We start from the raw sequence: 13,317 nt of genomic DNA on the forward strand, positions 1-13,317 counted from the left end.
GACATATCCAACACCGTTTTCTCATGAAAACGGTGCTGTATTCCCAGCACTGATGCCAAACACCTACTTAGGGGCTCACAAGTCACAAGCAAACAATGGATGATGAAACATGAAAGGAAAAAAGAAAAGACAATCACTTGGGTTCGCTGGATCCCACCTAAACCAAATGAAATTAAAATAAATTTTGGTGAAAGGAAAGAGAGCGGTAATTGTGCTTATGGTCATAAAATGGATATATGGGCCAAAATAAGCATCACGAGTGTAACGGTGGCTGAAACGAGGGCGGGCCTTGAGGCCCACAAAGAAAATTGGAGGAGAGAGCGTTATCATTAAAGGAGACTCTAAGGTTATGTTTGGTTTGAAGGAAACAATAGAGAAAGGTGGGGAAACCTTTAAACCTTTCCCTACTTTTTTCTTCAAACCAAACACAGCCTAAAGTCACGATCGTGGCTCTAGGAAGTTCATTTAATGCTACTTGGAGGTGCACGTCAATGCTCGAGGAATGCCAGGAAGATCGAGTAGGAAGAGATTATATGTTTATGGTACTCTCATGTTACAGAAAAGGCAACCAGGTGGCAGATTGGTTTGCAAATGAAGGACACAATGCTGAATTACCATCCTCTTAACTCTCTTAGGACCATGGATTATCTTCTGTTAGCGTATAGTTCTGGATGTGTGTTTCCCAGAGTCGCTTAATTCTTCCTTTATACCAAAAGAAATTAAAAAATAGAATAAAATAAAAACTCCATATTGCAAACAGAAGTCAAAACTGTCAGAAAAAAACTACAGAATGCACAGGTCACTCGACTCACTCATGATAAAACATAAATATATGTATATATTTAACAACTAAAGCAGAACGAAGTAGGATTTGGTGCTCACAATATTGTGTTCACACCATTCCCGCAGCCCTTCTCAGCCTGTATTGAAAATATCGCCCCGTGAATAAAAAGATATAAATATGGAGATGCTCTAAATGCATAGCTGAAAATAACTGTGAGAATAGTGTGAGAGCAATTTTTTGAGGACTGAATTCGCCCTCAAGGAATCTTCTCTTACAGATGTACAAGGAATATGGAGTATGAAAAAGAGCAATCAAGGCCAAGGCTGCACATTGTACGTCTTACATAATTTATTTTTCTTGTCTTGTTTTTTTTTTCACTTTTTGTACTAAAGCATGCAACCAACAATGAGGATATCCAAATCACTATTGCCTACATAAAACTAACTTGGTCACAACTGTCCAGGATGACTGTCCCACAGAGAAACCTGTTAAAGAGCAACCACCAATTTGTTAGTCAATTCTACTGGTAATTAATTAGCTAGTATTACAGCACGTATTAGAAATTGAATCCTTGAGGGATTTTACCTTAATAAGATCATTTCTATCAACACCCTTTCATAATTAATAGGTACCTCAAAAGGTAAAGCAGCTAAGCACTTGCAAACAATAACCATATGTGAATCAATTAAGGATCTGAATTGTTAAGCATCATTGGAAAAATCGATAAACCAACCAAAATTTATACAGCTTTAAGCTATTAGCATTTGTATATACGTGCAGGTTTTTGCAGAAGGTTGTCATGACAACATTCATACTCGATAATCTAGAAAATATTAGGAAAACCTACTGAAGAAAATTAATAAAAAGAAAAAGGGGAAATCTATGATGTGGGAAAGATATGTAATCAAATGTTCCGCAGATGAAGATTAATCAACTCATAGATGCTCCTTGTACAATAGCGGAACTCAAATCATTCCAACTAAAAACCGAATAACCTTCTCAAGGACAAAAATAATTTCATCATCTGTTTTAGCATGCAGCAGAGAGAGATTGAGCAGACCAAGGCAAAAGTATTTTAGATATGAAGAAGCAATCTATTTCCTGTAGTGGCAGAAATAGAGTATCTCCAGTTCATATTATTTCCTGTTGTGAAGAGGATCTATTTAACAGAGTACTAGTTATGCAACAGGAACACAGAATATTCCTTTTTTAAGCTAATTTTTTTCATAAAACAAAATGTGTAAATCTTTCCCTGACATGAATGGCAAATGAACTTCTCAATCCCGTCAAAGGTTAACAAAACATGTGTGAGATCTGTCAAAACAGGAAAAAGTGACGCCATAAAATTTTGTATGGTTGCATTGGGGTAGATGGAAAAATGCGCTGCTTGTAGTGCATGAACATGAAACACCATGTCACTGTTGCTTCACACATCCACCATCACCAAAATCTTTACAAGAATCCTAGCCCATCGCCATTTAACCCATCTCCTCCCATCATTGGACAATCAGTTGCATCATGTCCAAACTGCCCACAGCAAGGCACAGAGCAACGCCTTCGTTTCCGTGAGATATCAACCCCATCTCTTGGTCTTCTTTCTTTTAGTTTTCCCAGAGAACTAATGGATTCATGGGGATTCCCAGTGGTAAAACTTTGAACAATGCCATCAGAGTCTTCCACCTCAGGCAGAATTAGTGAATCGGATGGACTATCATAAGCAATGTCATTTGTGCTATGGGTCAGCCTAGGAAATTCCTTAATTCGAGATAAAACCATGGCAATTTGCTCATAAGCAGCATTAAGGCGTTCCTCAGTTTCAACTGATTCTGTAATAAGCGTTGAAACCATGGACTGAAATAACTGAATTCTCTCCGCATGTTCCCTTGGAGCATTGGTCTGGAAGGGCTTCATCGAAGATGAGCTAACACAACGCCAACGGTTCGGTAAATATCGCTCTGGAATGTGAAAGCAGTTATTTGTTGACAAGACACGAAGAACATGCCTACAGAGGATGCCTGAGAACTCAAACTGATGGCAACTACAGCTAATGAGCTCTTCACGAGGAACCCAAATCACTTTGCAACCTCCATCCATCTGGGTATGATGTCTCACGTGGAAACAATCTTCTTCTGTTTGAAGTGATGCATATTGTGGAGCCAACACAAGCTCTTCTTGGAGTTTACAGAAGGCATAAGGTGTAAGAACAGTAGCAGCATGTGATTCAATTGGTGATCCAGTTTTAAGACAGACTTTGTGGAGCTTCCGTTGCATCTTTTGTTTAGTTCCTGCTTGATCTCGAAAATCAACAACAACAGCCACCTACAGACAGGTTTGAAAGATGGTGAGCTTATAAAATTAAAAGATAGTTGAAGGAAAAAAAAAAGGGCTCATACTTGCTCTACAAAATGATCTAGTTGAGATTGTGCACTCAAAAACCGTTGGATGAAAGCATTTATGGACTCTGATTGGAATGTACTTGTCATCCCTGCAAAGAAGTAGCATCTCAAGAAGGGTAATGCCCAAAATGTCCTTAATGCATATAAGCTGGCAATGTGCTTATTTTCAAGGAGTCCATATGTATTAACCATTTCCTTCCATCCTACTTCGAAATCGTCCACCATTTCCAAATTATACAGCCGATGGAACTCAGCTTTCCAATTATCATATTGTGATCCAAGCAATACTGAAAACCAATCTGAGAACTTGGCAATAATATGCCAAATGCAAAAGGCATGTTTTGTACTTGGCATTTCAGTAGCAATTGCTTCTTTAAGCCACATGTTTTGGTCAGTCAAGATTGTTTGTGGAGCCTTTCCTTTCATGAAGCCCAGGAATGTCTGTTCAAGATGTATAGAAAAAGAATGTTAGTTAAGAAAAAAGTGCAGAAATATAACCCAAATTTTGGGATAAAAATATAATAGGAATGATTCATCATCCTTGATGAAAAGCCCTCCAAACTTTCATGTCCTACCAGCTCATTGAACTCAACTATTTGAGAGTTCACCACCTCTTTCATTGAGCATGGCCCCAGAAACACACTTTTAACCAGCTGATTCAACAATTCTTTTTTCAACTTGTTCTATTTGGATCCAAGTGTTAGCCCTAAATGGGAAGGTTAAGATAGCCTGGCTTCACGGACTCTTGGGCCATGCTGCCAAATAAGAAGACCCGGCTCCTATATGGTCCAGAAAGATGGTAGGAGCAAATTGCAGAATATGGGAATAACTTCTTGATGAATGATGATGATGATGATATTGTTATCAAGATAAACTATGCTTAAGAGAGCTTTATACCTTCAATGCCCAGGAAAAGGACTGTGTGTTTTCATCGCGTAGAAGCACACAGCCAAAGAAACAGTTCATACCATGGTTGTCCAGTCCAATCCAAATTCCTAGAAGCATATCATATGCATCCAAACGATGAGTTGTATCAAAAACAACAGCATCTCCAAATGCTTCATATAATCGAATAGATGAAGCATAGGACCATGCAATATGCTCCAACCTGTTGTGTGCATCTATTTTGAAGTCATACTTGAAGTCAGGATCTTCATCCTTAATGTTCTTGCACATTGCAAGAAGGTCAATAGCATCATTATCTCTATCCACATTCCTGAAGGACTGTAGCAGGTTTCTCACATCTATTTCTGTAAATGGTAGACAACCTAACTTAACTCCTTTCTCTAGTTCCATTAATCGTAACATTTGTCTCACTGACATACCAGCTTTTGCAAACATGCAGATGCGGCTCTTGTCATCTGCAGATATGGTGCAATAGGCAGGAAGGAGACGCACTTCATTGGATTTCAGGAGTTCATGGTTGTGAACATTACTAAAGCCTGTAATACGCCATTCAGGGACATCAAAATCTGCTCTTTTAACAATTCGCATATATGCTTGACACCCACAGCGTGAAGATTTTCGATTCCTTTGCAGTTTTCCATCATCTGATGGCTTTATCTGTGGATAGCCACCACGATGACAGGTGAAATCCCTTCTTGTAATTCCCCTACCAACCCCATCCTTTCCTCGAGTACGATGACGTCTAATTGAAAACCCACACTGTTTTGCAAAACTGCAATAAAATTCATAGGCAGCATCTTGGGAAACAAATCTTTGTCCAATAAATGGGACAAGATTTACAGAAGTTTGTCGTGATAAGATTGTGTCTTCAGGCATTTCTTCAATTGTGCCAATGTCATCTGGAGATAAATCTGTGCCATTTTCTGAAGTTTCTATCACTAAGTTCATTCCTTCAGACATTCTTTCCATAACAGATTGGGGAAACTGCAGATAGAGTGCCTGCACACAATGTGCTATATTTCAAATACAATAACAGAGTTTCCATGTCCAAAGTATTTGAATTTTGAAGCAATGGGGGTATACATGTGTATATAGTGTAGAGATATTATTAAATAAATGTATTTAGTCTTATAAGTGCTACAAATGTTATTGTATATTCTGATTAACAGAAATATTAACGGTGTTTGTTCCCTCTAAACTGCTCTTGCTTTTCCTCTAAACAGAGGCAAGGGGTGAAAAATAAGGAGTGGGCATCCAAGTGATGTCAGCTCTCCAGACCATCCCCAAGTGATATCAGCAAGATAGAGATTTGGGAGAAAGTTAGCCATAAAATTAGAGTAGGTTTCATGAAGTGTAGGGGTGCATATGAACGTTGTATGATCAGAGAATACAATTAGAGTGTGAAATTCATCAAGAAATCTAACATTGTGATCTCTGTTTCTTAGGCTAAACCCTACTAACCTTGGGTCTTTTATTAAATACTAAAATATGGTTTCCATGCTTAACTATTTATAAGCTGAAGAAGCAAGGAATGAGGCTTAAATAACACCTTGTCTCACTGTCTTATGCTCTCTCATGGCTGAGTCTCCCAATCACCTTTCTATGCATTGTAGAATTAGCCCATCTCTTTGGAGTTACTTTCTTGGCACTTTACATTATAATGGTGTTTCCCAGAAACCTTGTAACTATTGTTTGTGGGATGGTATCTTGAGGGTCTCATTAAACAGTGAAAATGCTATGTCTCATGTTCTTATGATATTATGCATTATTTAGCTGGAGAGGAATTCTCAAATTTTTTTTTTTTTATCCTTAGAAGCAGTGCATATCCTCAGGTTTCTGACTATCAGTGCAGCAGAAATTAAAGGATGCACTCCTATTTTGATTTCAAATCTTTATTTGGATCAATCTGAAATGTGTAGTTCTTTTTTTTTTTGGTATTATTACCTGACCTTTTAGACAGAGCCACAGCATACTTGAATTTCTGCTGTACAGTTTGTTTTGACATAAGAATAAAATATAAAAGGAAGATCTTTTTTATAAATAGAGAAAGGGACTACACAAGGCGGGTAGCACATCCACAAAAGTCAAAGAAACAAATATATCGCAGTGACCAAGAATACCTAGATAAATCCATTGACTCGTACAGATTCCCAACATTAGCTAACCAGTCAGCAGCTTGATTAGCCTCCCTAAAAATATGAGAATACACAACACTAAAATTATCATCAATGTTAAAACATTATTCAGTGGGATCCTTGATCCTCCAGGGACAGTCTACTTTTTCAAACACTCTGATTAATCTTGAATCAACTTCAATTATGATCCTTCTGTTTCTTTTTTTTTCCCAAACATGGGCCTCAAAAGCTGCTCATGCTTTAGCCATATTTAAAGTAGTATGGCCAATAGGTTTAATTTAAAATCTAGGATATTCCCAGAAGCATTTCTAGCTAGACACCCAATTGCACACTTCCCATCACCTTTCTTCAAGGCACCAAAGTTGATCTTAATTTCATTTTTTGGGCCCTTCCATTTAATTGGAATCCACTGTTTTCTACTGCTAGAGTCAATCTCATCCTAAATTAACATTTTTTTTGGGATCACATATAAAACATGTTTTAAAGGTAACTCTAAAAGATGCTTTTTCTTATCTAGAATATATAGTAAGTAAATGTAACATTTAACTCTAGAACACATAATGAAGAGCAGTTTTGACCACCATGTAATTAGCAATGCTTTAAACTAACCTAATCCCTTTATGGATTTGATGAGGTTGAATTGGGCTGGCCCAACCCAAGTTGGGCCCTTTAACTTTTACTACACTAAAGAAAAAAGTTCATTAAAAGAAAATGAGGTACAAAAATGGGTGATAAGGAAGAACCAAGGAAGGAATCACCCACTTGGGTTGGGTGGTAAGGAATCACCTACAAAGGAAGGAAGAACAACAAGCTCCCCAATCACTTCTAAGTTCTAACAATAGCTGGCATTTTAAAGGGCATGCCTAAGTGCAGAGACAAGATGCATTATGCCTTGCTTGAACCCAAGGGACCCTTTCGAAAGGCACATGCCTAGTGCACCTTTTTATAAGCTTTTCTGTACCTCCTTTTACATTCCTATGTGTTCTACACCTTATTAATGGTCTGTTACATCTAAATCAGCTTTTATTGGTGCTTGTGCACTAGTATGGTCTATTAACCTCTAAAAGAAACAAAAACAAAGTCCATTTGAATACCTGAAGTCCTAGTTATTGCAGATAGGATCTCAAAGAGCAAATATTCCAGTAAAATAGTAACAATGAATCTTTGATCCCTAACCCCAAAATAGAATTAACTTCAACCAAAATCATAAAATCAAACCTTTCGTATATATGGGACAAAAGTTCAGGTCAAAGGAACTGCCCCCAAACTCCCACATAGGCTTGTTTGGGCCTGCCTCAAAGGGCCTCAACCTCCTAGGATTAGGAATGAAAAGTTTAACATTACACTAGATTTGAGAGCTTTGTATGATTGAATTGTTCAGTGCTTGCAAGCACTTTGTATTGTGCCTTGCTTTGTCTGGATATGCATGCCCCTTGCTTTGCACCTTGGGCACTAGAAGGCCCTTGTGCTTGCCCCTCTTGTTTTTAAAACATTGACAACAACAGCCCGCACCACGGGGATCAACAATGTATTGTCTTTAACTAATTGAATATTGGAGGTGCTTGGCATCTTGTATGTACTGATTCTTCAAGACCCATAACCACACTTCAGTAATCATAACCACCACCAACCCACACCTTAAAAGTAGTTTGTGGTTTATCTATAAAAAATGTATTTTCTCATTTGGGTTCTGTGTCAACCACCACTAGCCTCATCCTCCTCACCATAATACCATCAAATTTGCTCCATCCATGGGATCTCTTAACCCTCTGGTGTTCCATGAAGAGTATCACGTAACCTAAAAATTTCTAGAGTAAACCTTCTCCCACATAACTCCACATCTTTTTTCTCCTTTACCAATCTCCACCACACACCATTTAAGAACCCATATTTGCATCGCCTTCTACAACCTTCCTAATACTTATTAGATGACCTTCTTCTATATTTTGCTTTCTTCCTCTCTCTTTCTCCCAACTCTTTAAATACACCCGTTGCTGCTTCTTCCCCACCTAAATAAAACTCCCCTGATGCTCTCCCATTCCAACCTCTTTCTCAATGACTTTCTCGAATGTGAAACTTTGCTGAACCTCATACACTTCATAAAGGCAGCTCCTACTCTTAATCTTCTTCTTCTACCACCTCCAATGCAATATTTCCCTTTGATCTTCCAGCTACTTCAATTCCATCATATGCCTCACTCCACTGCTTTTGTTCTATTAACTTCTTTTGGAAGTAGAGCAGGTCTTCTGACTCCTATATCTCTTTGTTCCATTAATCATAAAGGCAGCTCCTCCTCTTAATCTTCTTCTTCAACCACCTCCAATGCAATATTTCCCTCTGATCCTCCTGCTACTTCAATTTCATCATATGCCTCACTCCACCATTTTTGTTCTATTACTTCTTTCTGAAGTAGAGCAGGTCCTATTGGCAAACAATACTACATGCAGTGATGTGGGGAGTTTGGGAAGAAAGAAACAATCACTTATTTGAAAACAAGACAAAATCTCATGAGGAGCTAGTCTCTCAAATTTCTCTACATTGTAACCTTTGGGCCATCAATTCTGATCTTTTTAGAGGATTCTCAGTGAATGATCTCAACAGAAGTGCTCAGTTTCTCTTCTCCCAATCAATCTCCCCCCATGCTGTTCCCCATGTGTTAGTAAGAAGAAGGGTAGGAGGGACAATTCTAAACTTTGATGGGAGCGCATCAGGCAATCCAGGAGCAGCTGGAATAGGAGGCATAGTAAGGGATGAAAGGGGTGCTATCATGTGGACTTTTAGTGGTCCAATAGGTGTCACTCACTCTACCAAGGTGGAAGTGTTAGCGGCTCTCACAGGAATCAGAATAGTCAGAACCCTAGGCATTCAAAACTTAACCATTGCAAGAGATTCAGCAAATACTATCAAATGGATAAGAGAAAAAGAAGGAGGTCCGTGGAGATTAAGCCATTTTTTGACAGAAGCTAGAGAATATCTGGATCTTCTGAATGCTTATCTGATTTGGATTCAGAGGGAGCTAAACTCTATTGCAGATGGTTTAGCTAAAATAGGAGCACATTTGGATGTAATGTATAGTGATAGTTTGATTCCTGTGTAATCCCCAGGGGTTTCCCCTTTTATGTTGTACATCTCCTCATGTACTCTCTATTTTATTCAATAAAATTCTGTTACCTTTTCTCAAAAGAGAGAGAGAGAGAGAGAGCAGGTCTTCTGACTCCTATATCTCTTTGTTCCATTAAGTCCCTGTCTATCCTCACAATTTTTGCTCAATGCACCACTGCCAATCTCCAAATATCTATAATTATTTGGTTGTGCCTCCTCTTCACCCTTTCCTTCCTCATCCTGTAATGTGTATTGAGGAATAGATGATTTTAGATATCATCAAAGTGGTGATCAAAAGGTGGTCTTTGATTTGCAGGCACGTTGCTTGTAAGAAAAGGTTCAGAAAAAGTGACAACAGTGAAAAACTAGCAATTATCTTGTAAACACTTCTTACAAGGCTAATGAGACAAATCCTTTTCTTTCATCTTTCAGTAATGAAATGAATCTGTTATTGATCAAAAAAAAAGTCAACCCTAGACCAACCCAAGGTAAGAAACCCTCAAGGCCTCAACCCCAATCCAATCTGAACTTTAGCCTAAACCAAACCAAGCTTGAATTACCTAACCCAAACCAAAGCCAACCAACTCAATTTCTAAGTTCTGAACTTTTTCCCTTTATTCCATGTAAAAAACAGTATAGGAAAGAAAATTTATCAAATCATCATTACTCTAATAGTTATCTTGTACAAAGTCATCCCTAAAAGTTTATCAAATCAAACATAAAATGCAAAGTTGAACTTTTTGGTATTAACAAAATTTAATTCAATGCTTAACATCATAGGCCTACGACCACTGCAAGGCAAATATGAAATTTATTAATTGCATGCTGTTTTTTATTGGTAACTATGATTCTTTTTTCTATCAATACCAAAGGGAATTTTATTAAACCGTGAAATTTTATTAATATAGTGATTGCATGCCATTGGCAATCAAGTTTTCAATAGGACACTTGGTACACCAGGTATTATTCTCATTTAACCAGTATTGAGGGGTCATTGTCAGTTTAGAATTAGATAGGCAAGAATATAGCACGTAAATTCAAATTTGGGCCTGACAAAAAAGATATTTAATGCGTACTAGTCAGTAGAAGTAGCGCTTAGTTGACACTTGTCGACTAGCCATCAACTGTGTACATCCATAAGAGGTTTGAAGAGTCCATGAAAGAGTATAGACCTACATAAGCAGTTACACAATTCAGAATTGCCAACTTATTAAAAAAATAGTGTATGAAAAGATGATTGATCATGTAAACACTGCCAAGAAGCTACCTCCTCTTTCCTTAAAAAATTAACAAATGCAAGGTCAGCAATATCATGTACAACTTACAGCTAACAAGGCTAATTTTCACTTTTATGAGTATATGCATTTTAGCCCTACTGGTGTGTTATTATGACTGTTGCACTACTGCAACAGGGGGTTACACAGAGTGCTGTTTTTAGGAGGATGGATTCTTTCTTCATCTATAACACTATTGATAGGCTATGGCAGTTTGTCAATCTCTCAACACTCACATTATCATCCAAAATTTATTGGTCATTCATGTGTGCAAAACTGACGGGTAACAGCTTATCATTTGGCACTTCTGGCAAGTTCTAAATTCCATGTAAGTTTTTCATGATGTATGTTTGAAGCAAGACAAGAACTTGAAGCTGTACATAAAATTGTATAATTTTATTTGCATGATACTCCCAACAAATGTGTAGTTAATCCTGCAACCACTCAAGCACTTCTGAGATGAGCACCTGCTAGATGAGGATGTAAATTGGGATATATGGATGATGTTCCGGGAATGTTTTCCTTTTTGCGGACGATTTTATCAATTAGAATCTCTTCACATGGGCAAGCACAGGTACCACACAAATAGAAGGTTGAGAGATTCCATTTATACATTGGGTTTTGCTTATGTGTCTTTGGGTTAAACGTATACATGCTTAAACTATTGTTAAGGGGCACTCTAAAGGGAGCACTGTTAGGGCAATCTAAAGAGAATTGGTGTTATTTTAAACTATTGCTTAAAGGGAACACTGTTATCACTTTAATAAAATTACATCCATGGTCCATCTGAGATTTTAAGAGATGGTTTCCCTCAAACCGAACTGTTATTGCTTTGCTGAAAGAAGTATTGTGACTTTTTTTTTTGATAAATTGAAGTATTGTGACTTATTCGATGATATAAAGACAACCAACACACAAACATACAAAATTCAACTTTAAGTTCACCCTGACTGATAATTAATAAATACACTAAAATTGTTGAACTATACGTACATAAAAACATAAAACACAGTATTTCTTGTTGTATACAGAAGTAATTCAATAGTATACTCATCAGCAACACGTAATTGTATCAACAAACTTATATTTAAGGGAAAGTTTTCCCAGAAGATGTTCTATGATATGTGGTTAGCTTAGTAGACAGCTCATTTGCATCAAAGCTAATTCGAGTCAAAAGGAAACTCACTTGAAAGCTAATTTCATGTATGAATTTCTGATCTTCAAATTAACTGAAACCGTTGAAACTCCCAATACATCGTAAAAATCTCTCTGGCGGGCATGCCGAGAGCGACTTTCCATGTCCATATATGAAGATTTAAAAGCGACCCCAAGGGGATTCGGTCATGTCTCGAAGTTCCAACATTCCAATCAAGATTGAAGGAAGAAAAAACGAATCTATAACCCTAATAGACAAAAAATTCTGCACCAGAGAGCACAAAGCCATCATAATTATGATAAATATGAACTCCATTGAAATTGATCGACATATCGAAGAAAAATTGAAGGTCAAAATAAAATAAGTTCTGCATACCGATTCGGGAAGCGCGATAAGATTCCAGTAGGCGAAAACCCTAACGGCCAATAACGAACAGAAAATTGAAGATTAAAAGAAAAGAGGAATTAAGGGAAAAAAAATGCGCAGGGAAGAAACAGGCGGGGAGGATCAGAGAAGGGGAGGAGTAACGCGCATCCATGGAGAACGATAACCATTTATAAGAAGGATGAGCTATCGTGCGCCATATGGATACAAGGGGTTATCGAGCGCATACTCGAGTGTTAGCCGTGGGATACTGGGTTAGTGCTTCGTTTCGGTTTCCAAGAATTCCGTCGGGCCCATGATTAGAGACGTTGAGTAACGGTGAATGCTGATCTGCGCCCTACGCGCACCGAATCAACGGCTCGCGCGAGAAGCGCGTGTTCCCCTTGTCACGGTGGCGTAAGTTAGAGGAACCCTAAACCTAGAAAAGCCGTTTGGCCCGTTTCAGACTTGTGTGAGTGTTCACGTTAATGGATGTCGCTACTCGCTAGTCCCTACCGTGTGGCGTGTGTGTTCTGTGCCCCTGTGCCCCGGCCAAAACTTGTGACTGGCTGGATGCATTCTCCTATCCTATTCCATCATTCAATTCATTCCCTGCTCAGATTTAATTTTTATGGATAAGGTACGCTCCGGAGGTTGAAGGCTTGGAGCGCGCTGGTAGAAGTGAAAATAACCGAAGCTTCCTCTATTATACGCTTGGAGCGAATTGCACTTCATTTTTTTTTCTGTTAAGAATTTGAGGTAAGGAGGAATTAGGGGTATAATTTAATTTGGGCGGGCCCAACCCAAGCCTCATCTAGCCCAACCAGAGCTTTTTACACAGGTTGGGCTTGAGATTTTGGACTCGATCAAAACACGCAGGCCTAACCAAAACTCAGGAGGCTTCGAGCCTAACATTTTATTTTATATATATATTAAAATTGTTCCGTTCATGTCAGCATATTTCTCTTTTGATAGAAGTTATTTATCTATTTTTTTTTATTTTTTGTATTTTTTTCTTATTTTCTTTAGTTTTAAAAATATAAAACAGTAATTATTGCTTATCTTGATTATATTAAACAACCAATAAGATGCACTTTCCCACAACCTAAATAATCTCTTCTCCTAAAATTTCTCCTAAACTACCTCCCCCACTTTCTCCAAAATTATCTCTAATTCCTATTTATCTTTTAAATTATCTCTA

General features: G+C 37.9%; 1 protein-coding gene across 2 annotated transcripts; it reads right to left on the bottom strand.

Annotated features, from left to right (window-relative positions):
• Positions 1–1,685: 1,685 nt before the first annotated feature.
• Positions 1,686–12,713, bottom strand: LOC104598843 (protein FAR1-RELATED SEQUENCE 11-like). 2 transcript variants are annotated; one of them, XM_010261083.3, is made up of 6 exons: positions 12,129–12,713; positions 11,784–12,017; positions 10,400–10,495; positions 4,078–5,085; positions 3,178–3,621; positions 1,686–3,103 (listed from the first exon to the last, which is right to left on the bottom strand). In XM_010261083.3, the coding sequence occupies exons 4-6, from the start codon at positions 5,053–5,055 to the stop codon at positions 2,237–2,239; spliced, it is 2,289 nt and encodes a 762-aa protein (XP_010259385.1). In that variant the 5' UTR covers positions 5,056–5,085; positions 10,400–10,495; positions 11,784–12,017; positions 12,129–12,713; the 3' UTR covers positions 1,686–2,236. The 2 variants fall into 2 exon arrangements, with proteins under 2 accessions (XP_010259385.1, XP_010259386.1); XM_010261084.3 differs by lacking the exon at positions 10,400–10,495 and having other exon boundaries at positions 12,129–12,634.
• Positions 12,714–13,317: the final 604 nt, after the last annotated feature.

This window comes from Nelumbo nucifera, chromosome 3 (genome assembly GCF_055504915.1).
Source record: "Nelumbo nucifera cultivar China Antique chromosome 3, China Antique-T2T, whole genome shotgun sequence".
Classification (NCBI taxonomy): domain Eukaryota; kingdom Viridiplantae; phylum Streptophyta; class Magnoliopsida; order Proteales; family Nelumbonaceae; genus Nelumbo; species Nelumbo nucifera.

What these genes read in the sequence shown, in the direction of transcription:
- LOC104598843 (XM_010261083.3), bottom strand. Translation starts at nt 5,055, where the DNA reads ATGGAAAGAATGTCTGAAGGAATGAACTTAGTGATAGAAACTTCAGAA. An exon ending in CCTTTTCCTGGGCATTGAAG is followed by an intron (nt 3,622 to 4,077) that starts GTATAAAGCTCT and finishes CATCTTGAACAG; the next exon opens with ACATTCCTGGGCTTCATGAA. An exon ending in TAGATCATTTTGTAGAGCAA is followed by an intron (nt 3,104 to 3,177) that starts GTATGAGCCCTT and finishes ACCTGTCTGTAG; the next exon opens with GTGGCTGTTGTTGTTGATTT.